The sequence below is a fragment of the Lethenteron reissneri genome, chromosome 7, assembly GCF_015708825.2.
Source record: "Lethenteron reissneri isolate LAM-NWPU_2019-01 chromosome 7, ASM1570882v1, whole genome shotgun sequence".
NCBI lineage: Eukaryota > Metazoa > Chordata > Hyperoartia > Petromyzontiformes > Petromyzontidae > Lethenteron > Lethenteron reissneri.
In genome coordinates, this window is record NC_083785.1 from 2,915,840 (window position 1) to 2,932,409 (window position 16,570).

The 16,570-nt window shown below is 47.5% G+C and overlaps 1 protein-coding gene across 3 annotated transcripts in view; it reads right to left on the bottom strand.

Annotated features, from left to right (window-relative positions):
* LOC133355798 (rho GTPase-activating protein 23-like) overlaps positions 1-10,860 on the bottom strand; it is a 35,926-nt gene extending 25,066 nt beyond the window's left edge. The window contains exons 1-3 of one of the 3 annotated variants that reach the window (XM_061573178.1): positions 10,598-10,860; positions 6,442-6,615; positions 2,166-2,893 (exon numbers count right to left, since the gene is read on the bottom strand). In XM_061573178.1, the coding sequence (XP_061429162.1) occupies positions 2,166-2,796 (631 nt within the window). In that variant the 5' untranslated portion in view covers positions 2,797-2,893; positions 6,442-6,615; positions 10,598-10,860. Of the gene's footprint in view, positions 1-2,165; positions 2,894-6,441; positions 7,094-10,549 lie in introns of those variants that run through there. The other 2 variants (XM_061573169.1, XM_061573187.1) reach the window with 2 other exon arrangements.
* Positions 10,861-16,570: the final 5,710 nt, after the last annotated feature.

The following is a 16,570-nucleotide window of genomic DNA, read 5'->3' on the forward strand; positions in this document are numbered from 1 at the left end:
CTTGTCAGCAGTACAAATGTGTGCGCGCAAAGAGTTAGTCGATGGGAAGTTTGCGTACGGTGGGATGAAGTGTGGGTACTCCCACCTCCTCTAACATGTCTGGCCAGTGATGAAAGATGAGGTCAAATACACTCTTAGAAGGGACCTTCAGTGGAGGCCTTTCCACCAGAAGTGGTGTCATGCTGAGCGGCCCTTTAATGAAGGCAAGAACTGTACACGAAGGGGTCGTGTAGACAGCCTTTGTTTCCTCAGTGCTGTTGTTTCTCCATCAGGTAATTATTAAAGGCAAGGGTCAATATTTGAGTGAGTCAGGACAGGGTCACATAAACTCTGGCCAATGATTGCCACTGGAAATTGAACCCAGGCTGCCTACATTGTAAGGCAGCGCATGAATAATTACACAAAGATAAAGACAAAGATCCCCCCCGTATAGCCTTAACAGACTGTAGGGGCAAGTGCTGTTAGGGAGCACCTATGAAGGCCAGAACGGTAGACGAGGGGGTGAGTGGCCAGCACCACGCCCGACCGCCTTTGTCTCCCCAGTGGCGATGTTTACACACCGCACCAGGTACTCATTTGAGGCTGAGTCGACCTAGGGGGTTGGCCCAGGAACGATTCAGATAATCGTCACCAGTGTTGCCTGTGAGTGGGAATCGAACTCTGGTCGCCGGGTTCGAAGCGCAGCGTAGCGCTGACAGCTCCACTACCGCTCGGACGTGCGGGGGTAATACAGCAAACTGAACACAGAAGCAGTTCTAAGTAATTGAGTTATCATTCTACGTTTAAAAGTGCATCGCTCCAGTTGCTTCCTAATATCGGAAGGCACAGAGCGTTCCAGATGGCTGTCGACGAAAATCTGAAAGCGCGCGATGCAGCCAAAAGCCACTAAAAGTTGGTCATGACATCACGACATAGCCTGTGCCAGGCTCGGTGCACACTGAAGTTCACAGCACAGACTATGGGTTATCGGAAACTCATTGATGGAACCTGACAAAAATCTCATTGCAAAGGAATTCTCCTGGAAATGAGTCCTGAGACTCGGTGACCCTTTGCTGGATAAATGTTTTGGCATTTTTCTTGGCCTGGAATAAAACTCAGGTCGCTGGGTTCACAGTCCGGTGCACCAACCGCCGCAATCCACAACAGTACCATCACGAGACAAAAAAATTAACATAATTTGTATTATTATTGTGTTAATGTGCATGTGTGTGTGTGCGGTAGTTCAGTGGTTAGCGCGCTGCGCTACGAACCCGGCGACCCGAGTTCGATTCCCGCTCACGGCCAACACTACTGGCGATTATCTGAACCGGTCCTGGGTCTCCCCTAGGTCGACTCAGCCTCAAATTAGTACCTGGTGCGATATGTAAACATCGTCACGAGGGAGACAAAGGCGGCCGGGCGTGGTGCTGGCCAACCACCCCATCCTGAGCTGTGCCGGCCTTCATAGGTGCTCGCTAACAGCACTTGCCCCAACAGCCTGTCAAGGCTATATGGAGGATCTTTGTCTTTTGTGTGTTTGTCAGTGGGGAGCGGTAGTGCAAAGGTGAACGCGCTGTACTACGAACCTGGTGACGGGAGTTCTATTTCCACTCTCGGCCAACACCCAGTGACGATTATCTGAACCGGTCCTGGGCCTCTCCTAGGTCCACTCAGCCTCAAATGAGTAACTGCTGCGGTGTGAAGCATCACCAATGGGGAGACAAAGTCGGCCGGGCGTGGTTGCTGGCCACCCACCGTGTGCCCGTGCCGGCCTTCATAGGTGCTGCTACTCGCTAACAGCACTTGCCCCAACAGTCTGTGAAGGCTACACGGGTGACACTGTGTAATAATAAAAATAGTTCCTGGGTAGTAAGTGTTATTTTTCAATTGCTTATGCCTAAAAAGTACAGAAAATGGCTGTTATTCCCCACAAACTTTGCTTTTGTGACCAGGACAGTGATATTCAGAAATGTACCTATTTTCAATGCATTTGTGTCATTCCTTCACGTAAAGTCCTGGTCACAAAAGCAAAGTTTGTGGGGTATATAATAGCCATTTTCTGTACGTTTGAGGCATAAGCAATTGGAAAATAACACTTACTACCCAGGAACAAAAATCGTGTTACATAGCGTGTGATCTTTGTCTCATTGTCAACGCCCCATGAGGCCGGCCGGTCGCCAACTCACCGTCGCAGGGGCCGCAGATCGAGCGGTCGGCGGACGTGGGCGTCGAGGCCAAGCCACCCCCGTCCACGCCCGCCGCCTCTCCGGCTCGTCGCATGCCGGCCTGGCGCGTCCCGCCGCCCGGCGAGTCGCCGCCGTCGCCCGGCTCCGACAGCGACTCGAGGTTCAGAGAGAGCACACCGGGGTCGGGCCGCGCCGTCGGCAAAGGGGAACCGCTGGGGCTCTCGGTCCATGAGCCGCCGCCGCTGTTGTCACCACCGTCATCGTCACCGTTGTTGTCGTCGTTGTTGTTATCATCGTTGTTGTCATTATCGTTGTTGTCATCATCGTTGTTGTCATCGTCGTTGTTGTCATCATCGTTGTTGTCGTCGTCGTTGTTGTCATCATCGTTGTCATCACCGCCGCCGTCATCGTCGTCGTTGTCATCGTCATCGGCGGCCGTGCGCGGCACTCTCAGCCGTTCTGGTCTCAGCACCCAGATGGGCGACTGCGGTGCGTCGTCCTCGCCGCCGCGGTTCTGACCGTCGGTGAGCAGGCGCAGCCTCGGAGGGGGCTCGCCGGCGCGGGGTGACTCGTCGGCGTGTCCGCCGAGGCCCCCGTCGGGGCCGCTGCTGGCGATGACGGGAGACGACATCGCCGGGATGCTCCGTGCGCGTAACGACGACGCCGTGTGGGATGTTCAAGCCGGCCAAGATCGGTCGATGGCTTACCGTGGGCTCCGGACGATAGATCTGCACGGGAGGAACGCACGCATAAAGAAGGTAGCTCGGTGAAATGCGAGACATTTCAAAATGGCACGCAAAACTGACTCAAGGGAACCTATTAGCTTATCTAATGGCACATTAGCTTATCGCCCGTATATAAATGATTTACAAAAATTATTGTGAACAGAATAACAGAACATTTAGAGGCCAGCCAACCAAGGGAAGAAACTGAGTTAAATACAAATTGATCGGATTTTGGAATAACTTGTGATTAGCAAATAGCATTATTTTTGGCTTTTGCAGACTATGAAAAGATATCCAAGCTCTCTCAAGCCAAGGGCCTCGATAAAACTACAAAAATGGAACAGCCACACTGACATGGCACCTCCAATTAGGCACGGTTGGCTACGTAAGGTGCGAAAGAAGTTGAGCACACACGTACCTAAATCAAGAAGGTTGCAAAATAAACATTGGGAGGGGAGTCATGCAAGGTGACACCACAGCGCTTTCGATAAAGTTGTCCACAGCAACGTTACAAGACGTTCAAGTCGAAAGACACAATTTGGAGTAAACACACGAAGCCATCCCCAAATACGTTGGCGTCACGGACATTGCCGCGACCAATAAAATTCACTTCGAGAAATTGTGGTCGAAGATTTTCATGAAAGAAGGCTGCAATGTGGGACCCAAGGTCAACCTGAGCAAAACTATTAAAATTATCAAACTTTTTTTAAATTTTACCAGTTCAGGCAGACTTTTTTTCATAAGCGACCTGGCCATAACAAAACATAGCTCAACCACGTGGCTTCTCACGTGGAGATTTATAGCAGCCAAATACTCTAAGCGCGTGTTTATTCTAAATGTGAAGGGAAAACCCGGGAAGAGAAACGCCACGTGACCACGGGGAGAGAGAGAGACACGCAAACTCCAAATATACAGGCGTCAGGGTCGGGATCGAACTCATAACGTGCACAACGAGTTCGCACAATAATTTAAGATGTCTGTCAGACACGGACACATTCAGAAAACCCATCTGAGCATGTGTGTACCTTGGGCAGTTATTGAAGGTGAGCCCGGAACCAAACTATTGAAAGAAAGTTGTGGACACGAGCAGGCTGGATTTGATTTGGAAAGGCGAACTCGATCATGAAAAGCAACATTCCAACATGGCTAAGTAAATAGTTCAATCTTGATTTGAGGCTTTCGTGACTGCGGGAATCCATACTCTTTGGTTCTTTATGTAAAGTCACGTAGTTACTTTACCGAAAGAACCAACGAGTAAGTAAATAGTTGTATACGACATATTCAGTGCCTCGAATATTACCTGCTGTGACGTACGGCTCAGAAACCTGGACAGACTGGTAAAGATAATGAAACAACAGCTGACAAGTCACAAAAAGAAAGAACGCTATGGGTTGCATCTGCTTGGCTTACAACCACATGGATTGAGAAGATTCACAAACTGGAGCCCGGTTTATGTAGACTAAGGATTGAATAGGTTGCACTCTGGCCACATGAATATACAGCAAAACAAAGACCCCCCGAATAGCCATAACAGACTGCTGAGACAAGTGCTGTTAGTGAGTAGCACCTACGAAGGCCGGAAGGTCACACGAGGACGTGGGTGGCAAGCACCGCGCCCGGCCACCTTTGTCTCCCTAGTGGCGATGTTTACACACCGCGGGTCACCCGGGTTCGTAGTGCGGCGCGCTAACCGCTGCGCCACCGCTCCCCACGTATACGGCAAAGACAAATATCCCCCGTATAGCTTTACACAGTGTTGGGGCAAGTGCACGCGCACAAACGCACGTACGTGTGTGTAAGCAGTCAACGCACGAGCACCGACACAGGAAGAGAGAACAATCGTCTAAGTTTAAAGCCGAATGTTGCTTGAACGAGCGCTGTTTGCGAGCGTCTGTTGAGTGCCGACACGGCACCGAGGTGACAGGAGCAACACGCCCGGCTGGACTTTGCTTCAAAGAGGCTTTTGTAATACAGTGCATACCGCGCTAGGTACTCATTTAAGGTTAAGCAAACTTTAGGGAGGGCCAGGTTATTGTGTGAACCTTACTTCATCATCCATCAGCCAAACCACTGCCGTATGAAGGCCCCCTCTGTGCAAGCTGCTGTGCGGCAAAGTAAAGTTCGCTCGGGCAGAACGAATCGCTTAGAAGGAACGATGACCGCTGGTCGACTATTTTCCTTTCATTTTACCAGGTAAGGCCCACTGAACTATATAGCTCTTTTTCAGAAGCCACCTGGTTATCACAAATGATAGCTCAACGAAGTGGCGTATTACCACGTGGCCATTTAAAGCGGCCAAATACTCTAAATGCGTGATTCTAAATGTGGAGGGAAAAACTCAGAGGGTCCGGAGAAAAATACACGCGACCACAGGGAGAACATTGCAAACTCCAAATACACAGGCGTCAGGGTTGGGATCAAACCCTTGACCTCCTGTATACCGGGCGAGGCAGTTAACATGCCGCAACCACATCATAAATGGAACGCGTCAAGAGGACCACGTCCACGTAGGAGACGGAGCGATGAATTTAGGTTGTGTGCATATGCTGGATGGAGTAATACGTTGCAGGTTCGAGAAGGATACACCGTACCACTCGTGTGTATGTGTCTGTTTAAATACTGTACACAAAACAACAAAAACAACAACAACAACAACCGGTTACAATTTGACGACAAGCAGCGGTGACGGCACTAGAGCGCCTGTGCCAGGCTAGGTGCACTTTGTGGCCACTTGGGTTAGTAAAGGCTTACCGGCAAGGAGGCGGTATGAATTAAGAGGCTTAAAAATGCATAAAAAACTAAAAACATGAAAAAGACGAATATCCCCATTTTGACGTTATGTATGCATGTGCTTATGTTGAACTTTTTTCACACCGCACATAACCAACCGTGCAAATCGGAGGTGCTGGCGGGGGGGGGGGGAGAACCAAAAACAGCACACAGAGTTGTGCAGCACTGCATTTATAAATGAAAAAAAAACTCAACCTGGTCCAGACCACCAGTTCAAAAGAACTGAACGTGTGGCCGTTTTGTCGTTGAGGGGCCATCCAACTCGTAGAGTTGAGAAAATGTGGCCACCCCAACATTTCATTTTCTCGTCATTTACGGATTTGTCCCCGTTTTGGCGCGATAGCTTTGGCATAAGCACGTGGCTGATGTTGATCACCTTTCGGATGGCACACATGGTAATAATAATAATAACAACGATGTAAAATTTCGATTTAAAGCTTTCGTGACTGCAGGGATTCATCTTCTTGGTTCTTTCGGTAAAGCCACGTAGAAGGGAAGTAATAAAATAATTAAAAAAAAACATAATAAAACAATTCTCACGACGTTTCGGCCACAATGCAAGCAGCCGTCCTCAGGTGAAAACCAGGTCTGTCGAGGCGACAGCGTCTGAATGAAACAGAACCGGTTCAGATAATCGTCACTGGTTTTGGCCGTGAGCGGAAATCCAGCTGGGCTCACCGGGTTCGTAGTGTGGGGTGCTAACCCGCGACACAGACACACAAAAAGGATTTCTTCCAATTGGTAAAACATCCGAATCTCACCTCGACTCCGGCACTTGACTGCGGTTTGATGAGTCCCTCGGTCACTTTGCCACAATGTCCACCGGACTTCTCCGTGTGGTTGCCATCGTCACTCCGTCTTCAATGCACATTTCTCTGCACGGCTCATATATTTATAGTACCGGTGGCTATCTTGTATACCTGTGTATCGAGGGACTGGGTTGGGGGACACGCGTTCCAAGATTAAAATATATGCAAATTATTTCTCGCACGACATTCTTTGGCTTCTTGTAAAAAAAAACCGGTTTTTTTTTTTGGTGAGCACGTTGACAAGGTCGATTGGAAGGGACGCAAGCGGAGTTGTACCGTTCGTGCACACACTGGAAACGTCCCAGTGACGTTTAATTTTGTTTTAATTTCCACACTGGGCCCCGTGGCGTCATCTCCGTCGTCGGGTCCGAAAGCAAACGCAAGTCAAACGAAGATAGGCATTGGTGGAAATTCCACATTCCTATGGCGCAGACGGAAAGTGGAGGATGTTATGATGAAGCTGTTTTTCACAGATGGACAGGCCTTCATTCGGAATTGGATTGATCATGGCTGATGATGATCGATCATGATAATGGGCAGGGATCACCACACTTCTTAAAGGCTGAGTGTCCCAGCCTGCCAAAGATTAGTTAGACGCTTCAATGGTAAAATACTTTAAATTCTATACTCTTTGGTTCTTTCGGTAAAGTCACGTAGGTGAAAATAAAAATAAAATAATAATAACTAAATTATGTATTATTATTTTTACTTTTACCTACGTGACTTTACCGAAAGAACCAAAGAGTATGGATCCCTGCAGTCACGAAAACTTCAAATCTAGAATTAACTTTCAATTCTGCCACGTCACGAGAGGTGTCACAGCAGTGCAGTTCCAGTACAGTGCATGTACTTAAAGCTGTCACTTGCAGTGACTTCTTTAAAAGTGCATTCATGAAAGTCACTTAAAAGTGTTTTTTTCCTCATTAACGAAGCTCCAAACTCACGTTAGCCAAGCCCGACTCACACACCCAATATTGCGAATCAATATTTTCACATTTCTTCACATTTCTTTTATTTATCATTGAATGTGGAATGTGCTCCAGCCACAGTGACGTGAAAAGTCAACATTCTATCTATCTGCAGCAGCCAGTCGTCTCTCTATATACAACTTGCCTGGTGTTGTGTACCACTTAGCTTGGTGGGTATAACTTCAACAGGCGGCGTGCCTTCTACCAACCCTTGAGAAATTATCACGACGCCGATGATCTGGTTTGACTTGTCCCTTGCTTTTTATTCGACGCGTGTGCGGCGATGGCGCAGCCGTCGATCGAGGGTCGAATTCGAACCGCGTTGGGTGATCGGCATCGTGTCCTGTATACGCAACTGCGCACAATTCTGTGAGTCGCTTATAACCGCTTTGCCGTTACTTATTGCCAATTATGGACTCAGACTATTGTCCTATCATCTCATAGAGTCCCTGGCACGTAATAATATGCTACACAGTGGCAGTGGGGGTCGCAAAATGCCGATTTATTACTAATAAACCCCAATGATCCGATCGAAATTACGAAATTAGGGATTTCGATCGGATCATTGGGGGGGGCACGTGCCACCCCCCCCAGTGTGACGGAATGTTCAAGTGGAGGAGCCCGTGTGTGATGGCACTGCAATCCAGCACTCGGCGGCAGGCCATGGTTGATGGGTTGTGTCGATTGCATCGTGTGCCTGCAAGACGCAGGACCTGTTTGGGCTGTGAAGCATGCAGGTATGTGGGTTCCAGCAAATGAACCTCATGGCGGGACCCCGGGGGTCCCATAAGCCCCGGCTCTCGCATAAACTGCGTTGCGACATCATTTCATGTCTATATTCTTGATTCTTTCGGTAAAGTCACGTAAATAGAAAACAAAAACATATATTTAAAAATATAAGATAAAATATAAATAATAAATTAAACAGAAACTGAAGCAACAAACCCACGACGTTTTGATCGCAACTCGAGCGGTCTTCATCGGGCGGAGAGAACAGAAGACTGCTTGCGTTGCGATCAAAAGGTCGTGGGTTTTTTGCTTTTATTATTTACAATTTAATATTTTATTCTTTTTATTTTATATGGTTATTTTTTACTTTATTTTCAGTTTTTTTTACCTGATTTTACCGAAAGAACCAAGAATATGAATTCCTGCAGTCACGAAGCTTTTAAGTCCATTTAATGTCTGCTGCAGGTGAACGACACGGCAATCTATTCCTCTCGACGAGCTCTGCACGATGCGCTAATCAAAGTTTTGTTTGTGACTATGGCAGTTTTGGCAACGACGGGGGATTGGTGAAGAACGAGAGGATCGATTTCTGGTGTGTCGCGGCGTTTGTGTGCGCGGTGGGACGGAGTCGCCACAAATAAATTAGTTAATTACGATTTCAAACACCAAACAGAAACCTTTTGCAAGGAATCCGGTGTGCATTAACCACACGTCCTTGTGGTGGACACGCAAACAAACAACACATGCTCTGGTAGTATATGCATTGTCTTTGAAACTGATTGGTCCACGCCAGAGACAGCTTTCTTTTGAGCCTCATCTCAAAGTGTTAGACCAGAGGACGACAAAAGGCGTCCAATGGCTGATGATCATGATGACTATATTTTGAACGTATGTTAGTTGAGATGTAATTCGTTTGTTTGGTGAAAGAAATACCCTGTCATTCAATGTTTTAAACAACACCAGTAAGTAAATAAATGAAAACTAATTTAATTCGTTTTGTTGTGTCTCTCCCCCCCCCCCCCCCCCCCACTGGGACACTTCCGATCAGCACGGTTGGCTACGTACGGTGCGAAAGAAGTTCAACATGCATACACACATACCATTGTAATGTGCAGCATTCTAATGGAACATTGATAGCCAACAATTTACGATGCATACTTTAACACAGGTAATGTGCGTGTGCGTGCATATGCACACACACACACTCATGGCAGGACTCTACGATTTCTCGTACGAGAATTGTTTTGAATTTTTTTGCCGCAAACAACACATTACGTTTCATTCTCCGCGGCAGATAGCTTGGGGAGTTGCTTCATTTCGTACAGCAAAGACAAAGATCTCCCGTATAGCCTGTAACAGACTGTTGGGGCAAGTGCTGTTTCGCGAGTGGCACCTATGAAGTCTGGAACGGTTTCGCGTAAGGGGTGGGTGGACAGCGCCACGCCCGGCCGCCTTTGTCTCTCCGGTGGCGATGTTTACGACACACCGCACCGGCTACTCATTTGATGCTGAGTCGACCTAGGGGAGGCCCAGGACCGGTTCAGATAATCGTCACCGGTGTTGGTCGTGAGCGGGAATCGAACCCGGGTCGCCGGGTTCGTACCGCAGCGTAGCGCTAACCACTACGCCACCGCTCCCCACGTATATCTCGGGAAGTTCGCACACACACACAAACACACACACACACACACACACACACACACACACACAACACACACAAACACACACAAACACACACACAACACACACACACAACACACAACACACACACGCAAACACACACACACAAACACACACACAAACACACACACACACACAAACATACACACAAACACACACACGCAAACACACACACACAAACACACACACAAACACACACACGCAAACACACACACACAAACACACACACACACAAACACACACACACACAAACACACACACACAAACACACACACACAAACACACACACAAACACACACACGCAAACACACACACACAAACACACACACACACAAACACACACAAACACACACACACACAAACACACACACAAACACACACACACAAACACACACACAAACACACACACAAACACACACACACAAACACACACACACAAACACACACACAAACACACACACACAAACACACACACACAAACACACACACACAAACACACACACCAAACACACACACACAAACACACACACAAACACACACACACACAAACACACACACACAAACACACACACACAAACACACACACACAAACACACAAACACGCGCGTGTCGATCTGTATCACGGTCGCAGAGCAAACGCGATCACCAAAAAGGACGCATTCTTTGCTCGAGAAGTCACTGACCATTGGCTCATGAAAGGTTCCTTGAACTTTAGGCACGCGCTCTCCCACCTGTGGCAACTTCAATCAGCCGTGACTGCCCAATTGTTTTGCGTCTTCCTCCAAACTCTTGCCTGCAATTTCCTCTTCAGTAGACGCGCAAGAGAAGTTCACCACCCGGTTGCGCGTGTCGCGTTGTGTGCGCGCGAGTGAGCGTGACCGCCTCCAGCTGCTGGCACCTTGACTGGCGCAAGCTGGGTGCTGGGATCGCAGGAAGGGGGCTAAAGTGATCACGGTGACGGTATCACACCCAAGGAGTTCACTGCGTCGCCAGCAAGTTGTTTACGCGGCGAATTACCTCGAGCAACTTCATCCGTTGTTAATAGGGGTGGCGCTCATGGGCTGTTGACTTTTAAAGAAGGGAAAAGGTTAACTATTGTGGGCGCGTGTGTGCGCTGTTGTTATCATCAAATTAATCACCGTTTGCTGTACAACTGCAGGGGGGGATTTTAATTTGTTTGCCAGAGTCACCGCCGGTGTAAAGGGTGTCTCCTACGTTTTGCTAATCGCCAGAACAAAGACGGCGGTGGTCACAGCATCGCGCGGCCCTTTCAGATGCGCTTCTGCGGCCGTCTGGAACGCTCTTCCCTCCTTCCGATATTAGGAAGCCGCTGGGAGCCGTGGTGCAATTTGAAATCACCTAGATTGAAAACGAATGTCTGTAGAATTGCTTTTGTCTGCGTTTAGTTTGTTGTCCTTCCCCCGCACCTCCGATTAGCGCGGTTGGATACGTACGGTGTGAAAGAAGTTGAACATACTCACACACAAAGGAGGCGCTTCCACTTGACGAGACGAGGCTCGTAGCGACCCCTCAAGTCAGGACCGTGTTACGTGCTACGTGTAATCATAATTATAACGACAATTTCGATATACGTCCCAACAAGGCAAGCTATTCTTACAAGGGCACAGAACAAACAACAACAACACGAAGGCAATCCATTCCAACCAGAATGAGATGGAGATCCGTCACTTGCGGGGAGTGAAACGCTTGAGTTTTGGAGAGATACCCCGACGTCGACAGTACGTTGCGCACACTATAAAACTATTTTTTATTTTTTACCGGGGTAAGTAAGGCAAACTGAGCTGTATAGCTATTTTGCAAAAGCGACCTGGCCACAAATGATAGCTCAACGAAAGTGGCTTATAATGTTGGACATGTTTCGCAGACAAATACTCGAAACGCGTGATGTTAATTCTAAATGTGGAGGGGAAAACCCGGAGGACCCGGAGAAAAATCCACGCGACCACGGGGAGCGAGAGAACACGCAAACTCCAAATATACAGCAGCAGCAGCAGGCGTCAGGGTCTGGATCGAACCCATGCCCTCCTGTACACCGGGCGAGGTAGTTAACATCTCCTAGCCACCGTGATGATGATGATGAGAGAGACACGTAAACTCCAAATATACAGCAGCAGCAGCAGGCGTCAGGGTCTGGATCTAACCCATGCCCTCCTGTACACCGGGCGAGGTAGTTAACATCTCCTAGCCACCTTGATGATGATGAGAGAGACACGTAAACTCCAAATATACAGCAGCAGCAGCAGGCGTCAGGGTCTGGATCTAACCCATGCCCTCCTGTACACCGGGCGAGGTAGTTAACATCTCCTAGCCACCTTGATGATGATGAGAGAGACACGCAAACTCCAAATATACAGCAGCAGCAGCAGGCGTCAGGGTCTGGATCGAACCCATGCCCTCCTGTACACCGGGCGAGGTAGTTAACATCTCCTAGCCACCGTGGCGCCCCCACACAACAGGCGACAACGTCGCACGGTCCAGTCCACACGTATGCTCAGGTCGCCGGCGATGCAGAGCGTCGTCGTAAAACAATCAATGAAAGACGAAAGATGCTCGAGTTGCTTTCAGAGCTCATCGAACTTCAAGCGGCTATCTTGTACCCAAGCCTGGTCTGTAGATTATTACGGCAATGAAACTTCAGCACTTGCAGAATGTTATGTTTACAGTATGACACTTCAATTTTAGTTCCCAGGTAAAGCCCACTCAGAAATGAGCTACTTTTCAGATGACAATTTAAAAACGAAGCATCAGAAAATATTTTTTTGAAATGTCATGGTCATGCCCCATGGTGTTAAAAGTGCAGTCTCCGACTGTATCTCTCCGGCCTTTTTCATTTCTTTAGAACTGCCCCCGCACCTTCCGTTAACACGGTTGGCTACGTACGGTGCGAAAGAAGTTCAACATACATACATGGCCTCTATGTGCGAGGAAGGACCATTTCCTAAATAGCTGCCGATTGTACATACAATACATATGAAGGCAATATATTTTAACAAATGTGTTGAGTTTTTACTTTATTTTACATCAAGCGTTCTATTCTTACGACACGTATCGCTTACATGTTTAAATGCAGTTACATTAATCCTGCTATTTTAGCCAGGGGTTTCCCCCCCTCCGCCTCCCCAAGACGTCGGTTTTACAATAAATGCATATTTTCTAAACAAGTAAGGTTTTACCATTGAGTGTTAAGGTCACACGAAGCAATGGCAAATGAAACAAACCAGAGACTGACCCGCTTGCAGGAACGCCAACTGTTGCTATCCATTCACAGAATACCAGAATGCAAGGCACGCATACCTCTACACCGCACTGACAATGCATCAAAGTGAGTATAGGGAGAGTGTGCCGTACTAAAATTGTCTTTCTTTGAAATTATTATTAGACGCACTTCGCCTGCCAAATGTGCAAAGGCTTCAGAACAACAATTTTAAACCGGCTGTATCAGCTGCATAGCAAGTCGGGAGTTCATTCATTCATCGAGTAGTGTTGACTTAATCTCGTACAAATCTCAATTTGCGCGTGAGATTTGTGTTTGTTAAAATTGGCTCAGGTGACTCATGCACGTCTCTTAATTTCCACGACACCATGCACCACAATGTCAAGTGACTTATTGGAACTAAATAATTGCTCTGAATCGCACAAATCCGTGGCATCACGGGAGGGTATGGGATGTGTCAATCGTAGGTTTCATTGAAACGAAGGAAATCCAGGGCCGGATTAAGGTTCTGGTAGGCCCTAGGCACTGCTGTTTCGTAGGCCTTCAGTGATAACTCTCTACAGATGGTACTGCTGCTGCTGCCCCATGTTACTACCACCACTGTCACTCCGCTCGTTTCTCACGCAGTACTTGGTCCAGCCGCTGGATAGATGTTGTTACTGCTGACACGTTCATACTGGTAGGAACCTCCTGGTTACACCAGCCCACAAGGGATTATTGTGTCCGTCCGTCCGTCGTGCAGGGAGGGGCTGGGTGGGGAGGGTGGGGCTGGGTGGGGAGGGGCTGGGTGGGGAGGGTGGGGCTGGGTGGGGAGGGAGAGGCTGGGTGGGGAGGGGCTGGGTGGGGAGGGGCTGGGTGGGGAGGGTGGGAGGGGCTGGGTGGGGAGGGTGGGGCTGGGTGGGGAGGGAGAGGCTGGGTGGGGAGGGGCTGGGTGGGGAGGGGCTGGGTGGGGAGGGTGGGAGGGGCTGGGCGGGGAGAGTGGGGCTGTGTGGGGGGTGGGGCTGGGTGGGGAGGGGCTGGTCACCCCGTGGTGCCCTTATAAAACTCAACGTTTAACCTACTCACGCCGGCTTGTGCCCGCCCTCACAGTCGGGCATATTTGAGGAATACACCACGCCGCCGTTGACCCTGGCCATTGACCGAGCTCCCTCCGCAGGAATGTGTTTATTTAGTCTGTGCCCTAATTCGATGGAAGCGCTCTGCGTGCCGCAGATAAGCAAATTTAATTTGAAATGATTGAAATTAAAAAACAAGGTAAGCCTAAAAATATACGAAGCTAAAATTTCTTCAACAATTTTTTTCAGCGAATTGTGAAGGGGAGCGTTCTTTTTCCATCAACCAGAGGACAATGCCACTTTGTCTTCACTTGCACTCCTCTCTATTGAGAATGAGATTGTGCGAAAAACACCATTTAAAGATGTTATTGCAGATATTGCAATGAAAAAAATCTCGAAAAATGTTCATGTATCTCACCTTGTGAAAAAACAGATTCACATGACTCTGCCTCTTTGGATATACACTGTGCCTATCCTTGCGATATAAATATATTTATTTAAGAAGATGTTTTGGTTAAAAAATGTTGTATCATACAAACAACAAAATACATAATAAAAAATGTCATAGTCCCTTTAGTTTATGTAGGTCCGAGGCACAGTGCCTACTGTACCTGTTAGATAATACGCCCCTGAGGAAATCCCCCTTCAAAGTAAATGTACCTGTATAGAATTTGCCAAATAATTACAATCGACAAACTTGGCTTGAAAAGCCAGATGATTTAGAAACTAGATGTTCAGGATTATAATCACATGATTAATTACAAGCAAACAATGATAATGCTGGAATACTGCACGTAGGCTTTCGCGACCAATATTATTCATAATCAACGTTTTTGGGTTAGATCGCGTTACTTATGAATGTGTCGTAACCATCCACCACCCGACACGACCAATCAGCAAAAAAGTGTCACGTTGACAAAAGACAAATAGTTCACTGCTTTAGCCCACCGGTGTGTTAAAGCGTGAAACCACAACATTTACAATTTGGGCTAAAGCAGTGAACTATTTTGTCTTTTGTCAACGTGACACTTTTTTGCTGATAACGCGATCTAACCCAAAAACGTTGATTATGAATGGAATACTGCAGTTGGTTATGATTAACATTTTTAGTTCGGAGCAAATTAAACTAAAATATAACGGATTTCTTTAGCAGTGGTGCCCAAGCACAGATTACAAAAAAGTTACCACTTTTATCATGATCACTCTTATAGCGTAAAGACGGCATACGGGGATACAACAACCAAGCAGACACAAAAAACTAAACTATTTTACCTGGCAAGGCCCACTGAGCTATCTAGCTCTTTTTCAGAAGCTATCTGGCCTCGAATAACTCAACGAAGTGGCCTCTTCTTCTTCGTAGCGTTGTTCCCGCTGTGGCGCAGGGTCCGCTTTTCGGCTTTGTCTTCTCCATTTGGCATCTTCAGGGGATGCGTTGACCGTCTTCATGTCTTCCTTTATTCGATCCATCCATCGCTTCTTCGGACGTCCGCGTGGACGGCGGCCCTCTGGCTCAATACTAAGTGGCCTATCATGTGGAAATGTATTGCAGCGAAATACTCTCAACGCATATTGATTTTCAGGACCTAGAGAAAAATCTACACGACCACGGGGGGAGAGACACGCAATCTCGAAATACATACAGACGTCAGGGTCACGAATCGAACTCACGGCCTCTTTCACACCAGGCAAGAGACATAATGTCTCGCCACCCCAAGTTTATATTTTTTACACAGCCCGGCCTTCTGGCAGTGCGTAATTTCAGCAATATTATACCGACGCTATTCAGTATTTTATTCAGTAATACGCGAACATTTGTAACGATTACACTCTGACATAGAAGACAGGGCAACGATGTTATGGAGAAATGTCACCCCCCACCCCCCACCACGAACGCAGATGTTTTAACATCTTCAAGTTATGAAAATCTCAAGAGCAAATAAGTAAAGTACTGTTTATCGGAACTGCCATAGTGCTTTCCCAGATTGCACTGACACCACTCACCACAAACACTTTGACGCACTTGCTGCTGTAGTTACTGGTGGTGTTGCAGTAGTTTCTTATTCCATTGTTTATGTGTCATGGAGCCGGTGTGGCCGGCCCTAAAAATACCCCAGCTGCGTATACACCACTGGAACATCTTCATATTTGACTAAACCATATTTATTTTGTTTGATATTCTTGGTGTTTTGTGGGTGATATCAAGTTACTGTTCTTGTAAAATATAAAGTTCAAGAGTTATTTAGGGGCCTTAATCATTGTAATAACTTATTGACAGTGTAGAAATGTATTTGAGAATGCGCTCACGTAGACTCTATATGCTGTAGTTTCATATTTTTGAATGTCCGCATGTGTTTGTGTTACTTAACACCCTGGTCCGCCCCTGCAAACGAAGGTTTCCTGGTAAAAAAAAGCCC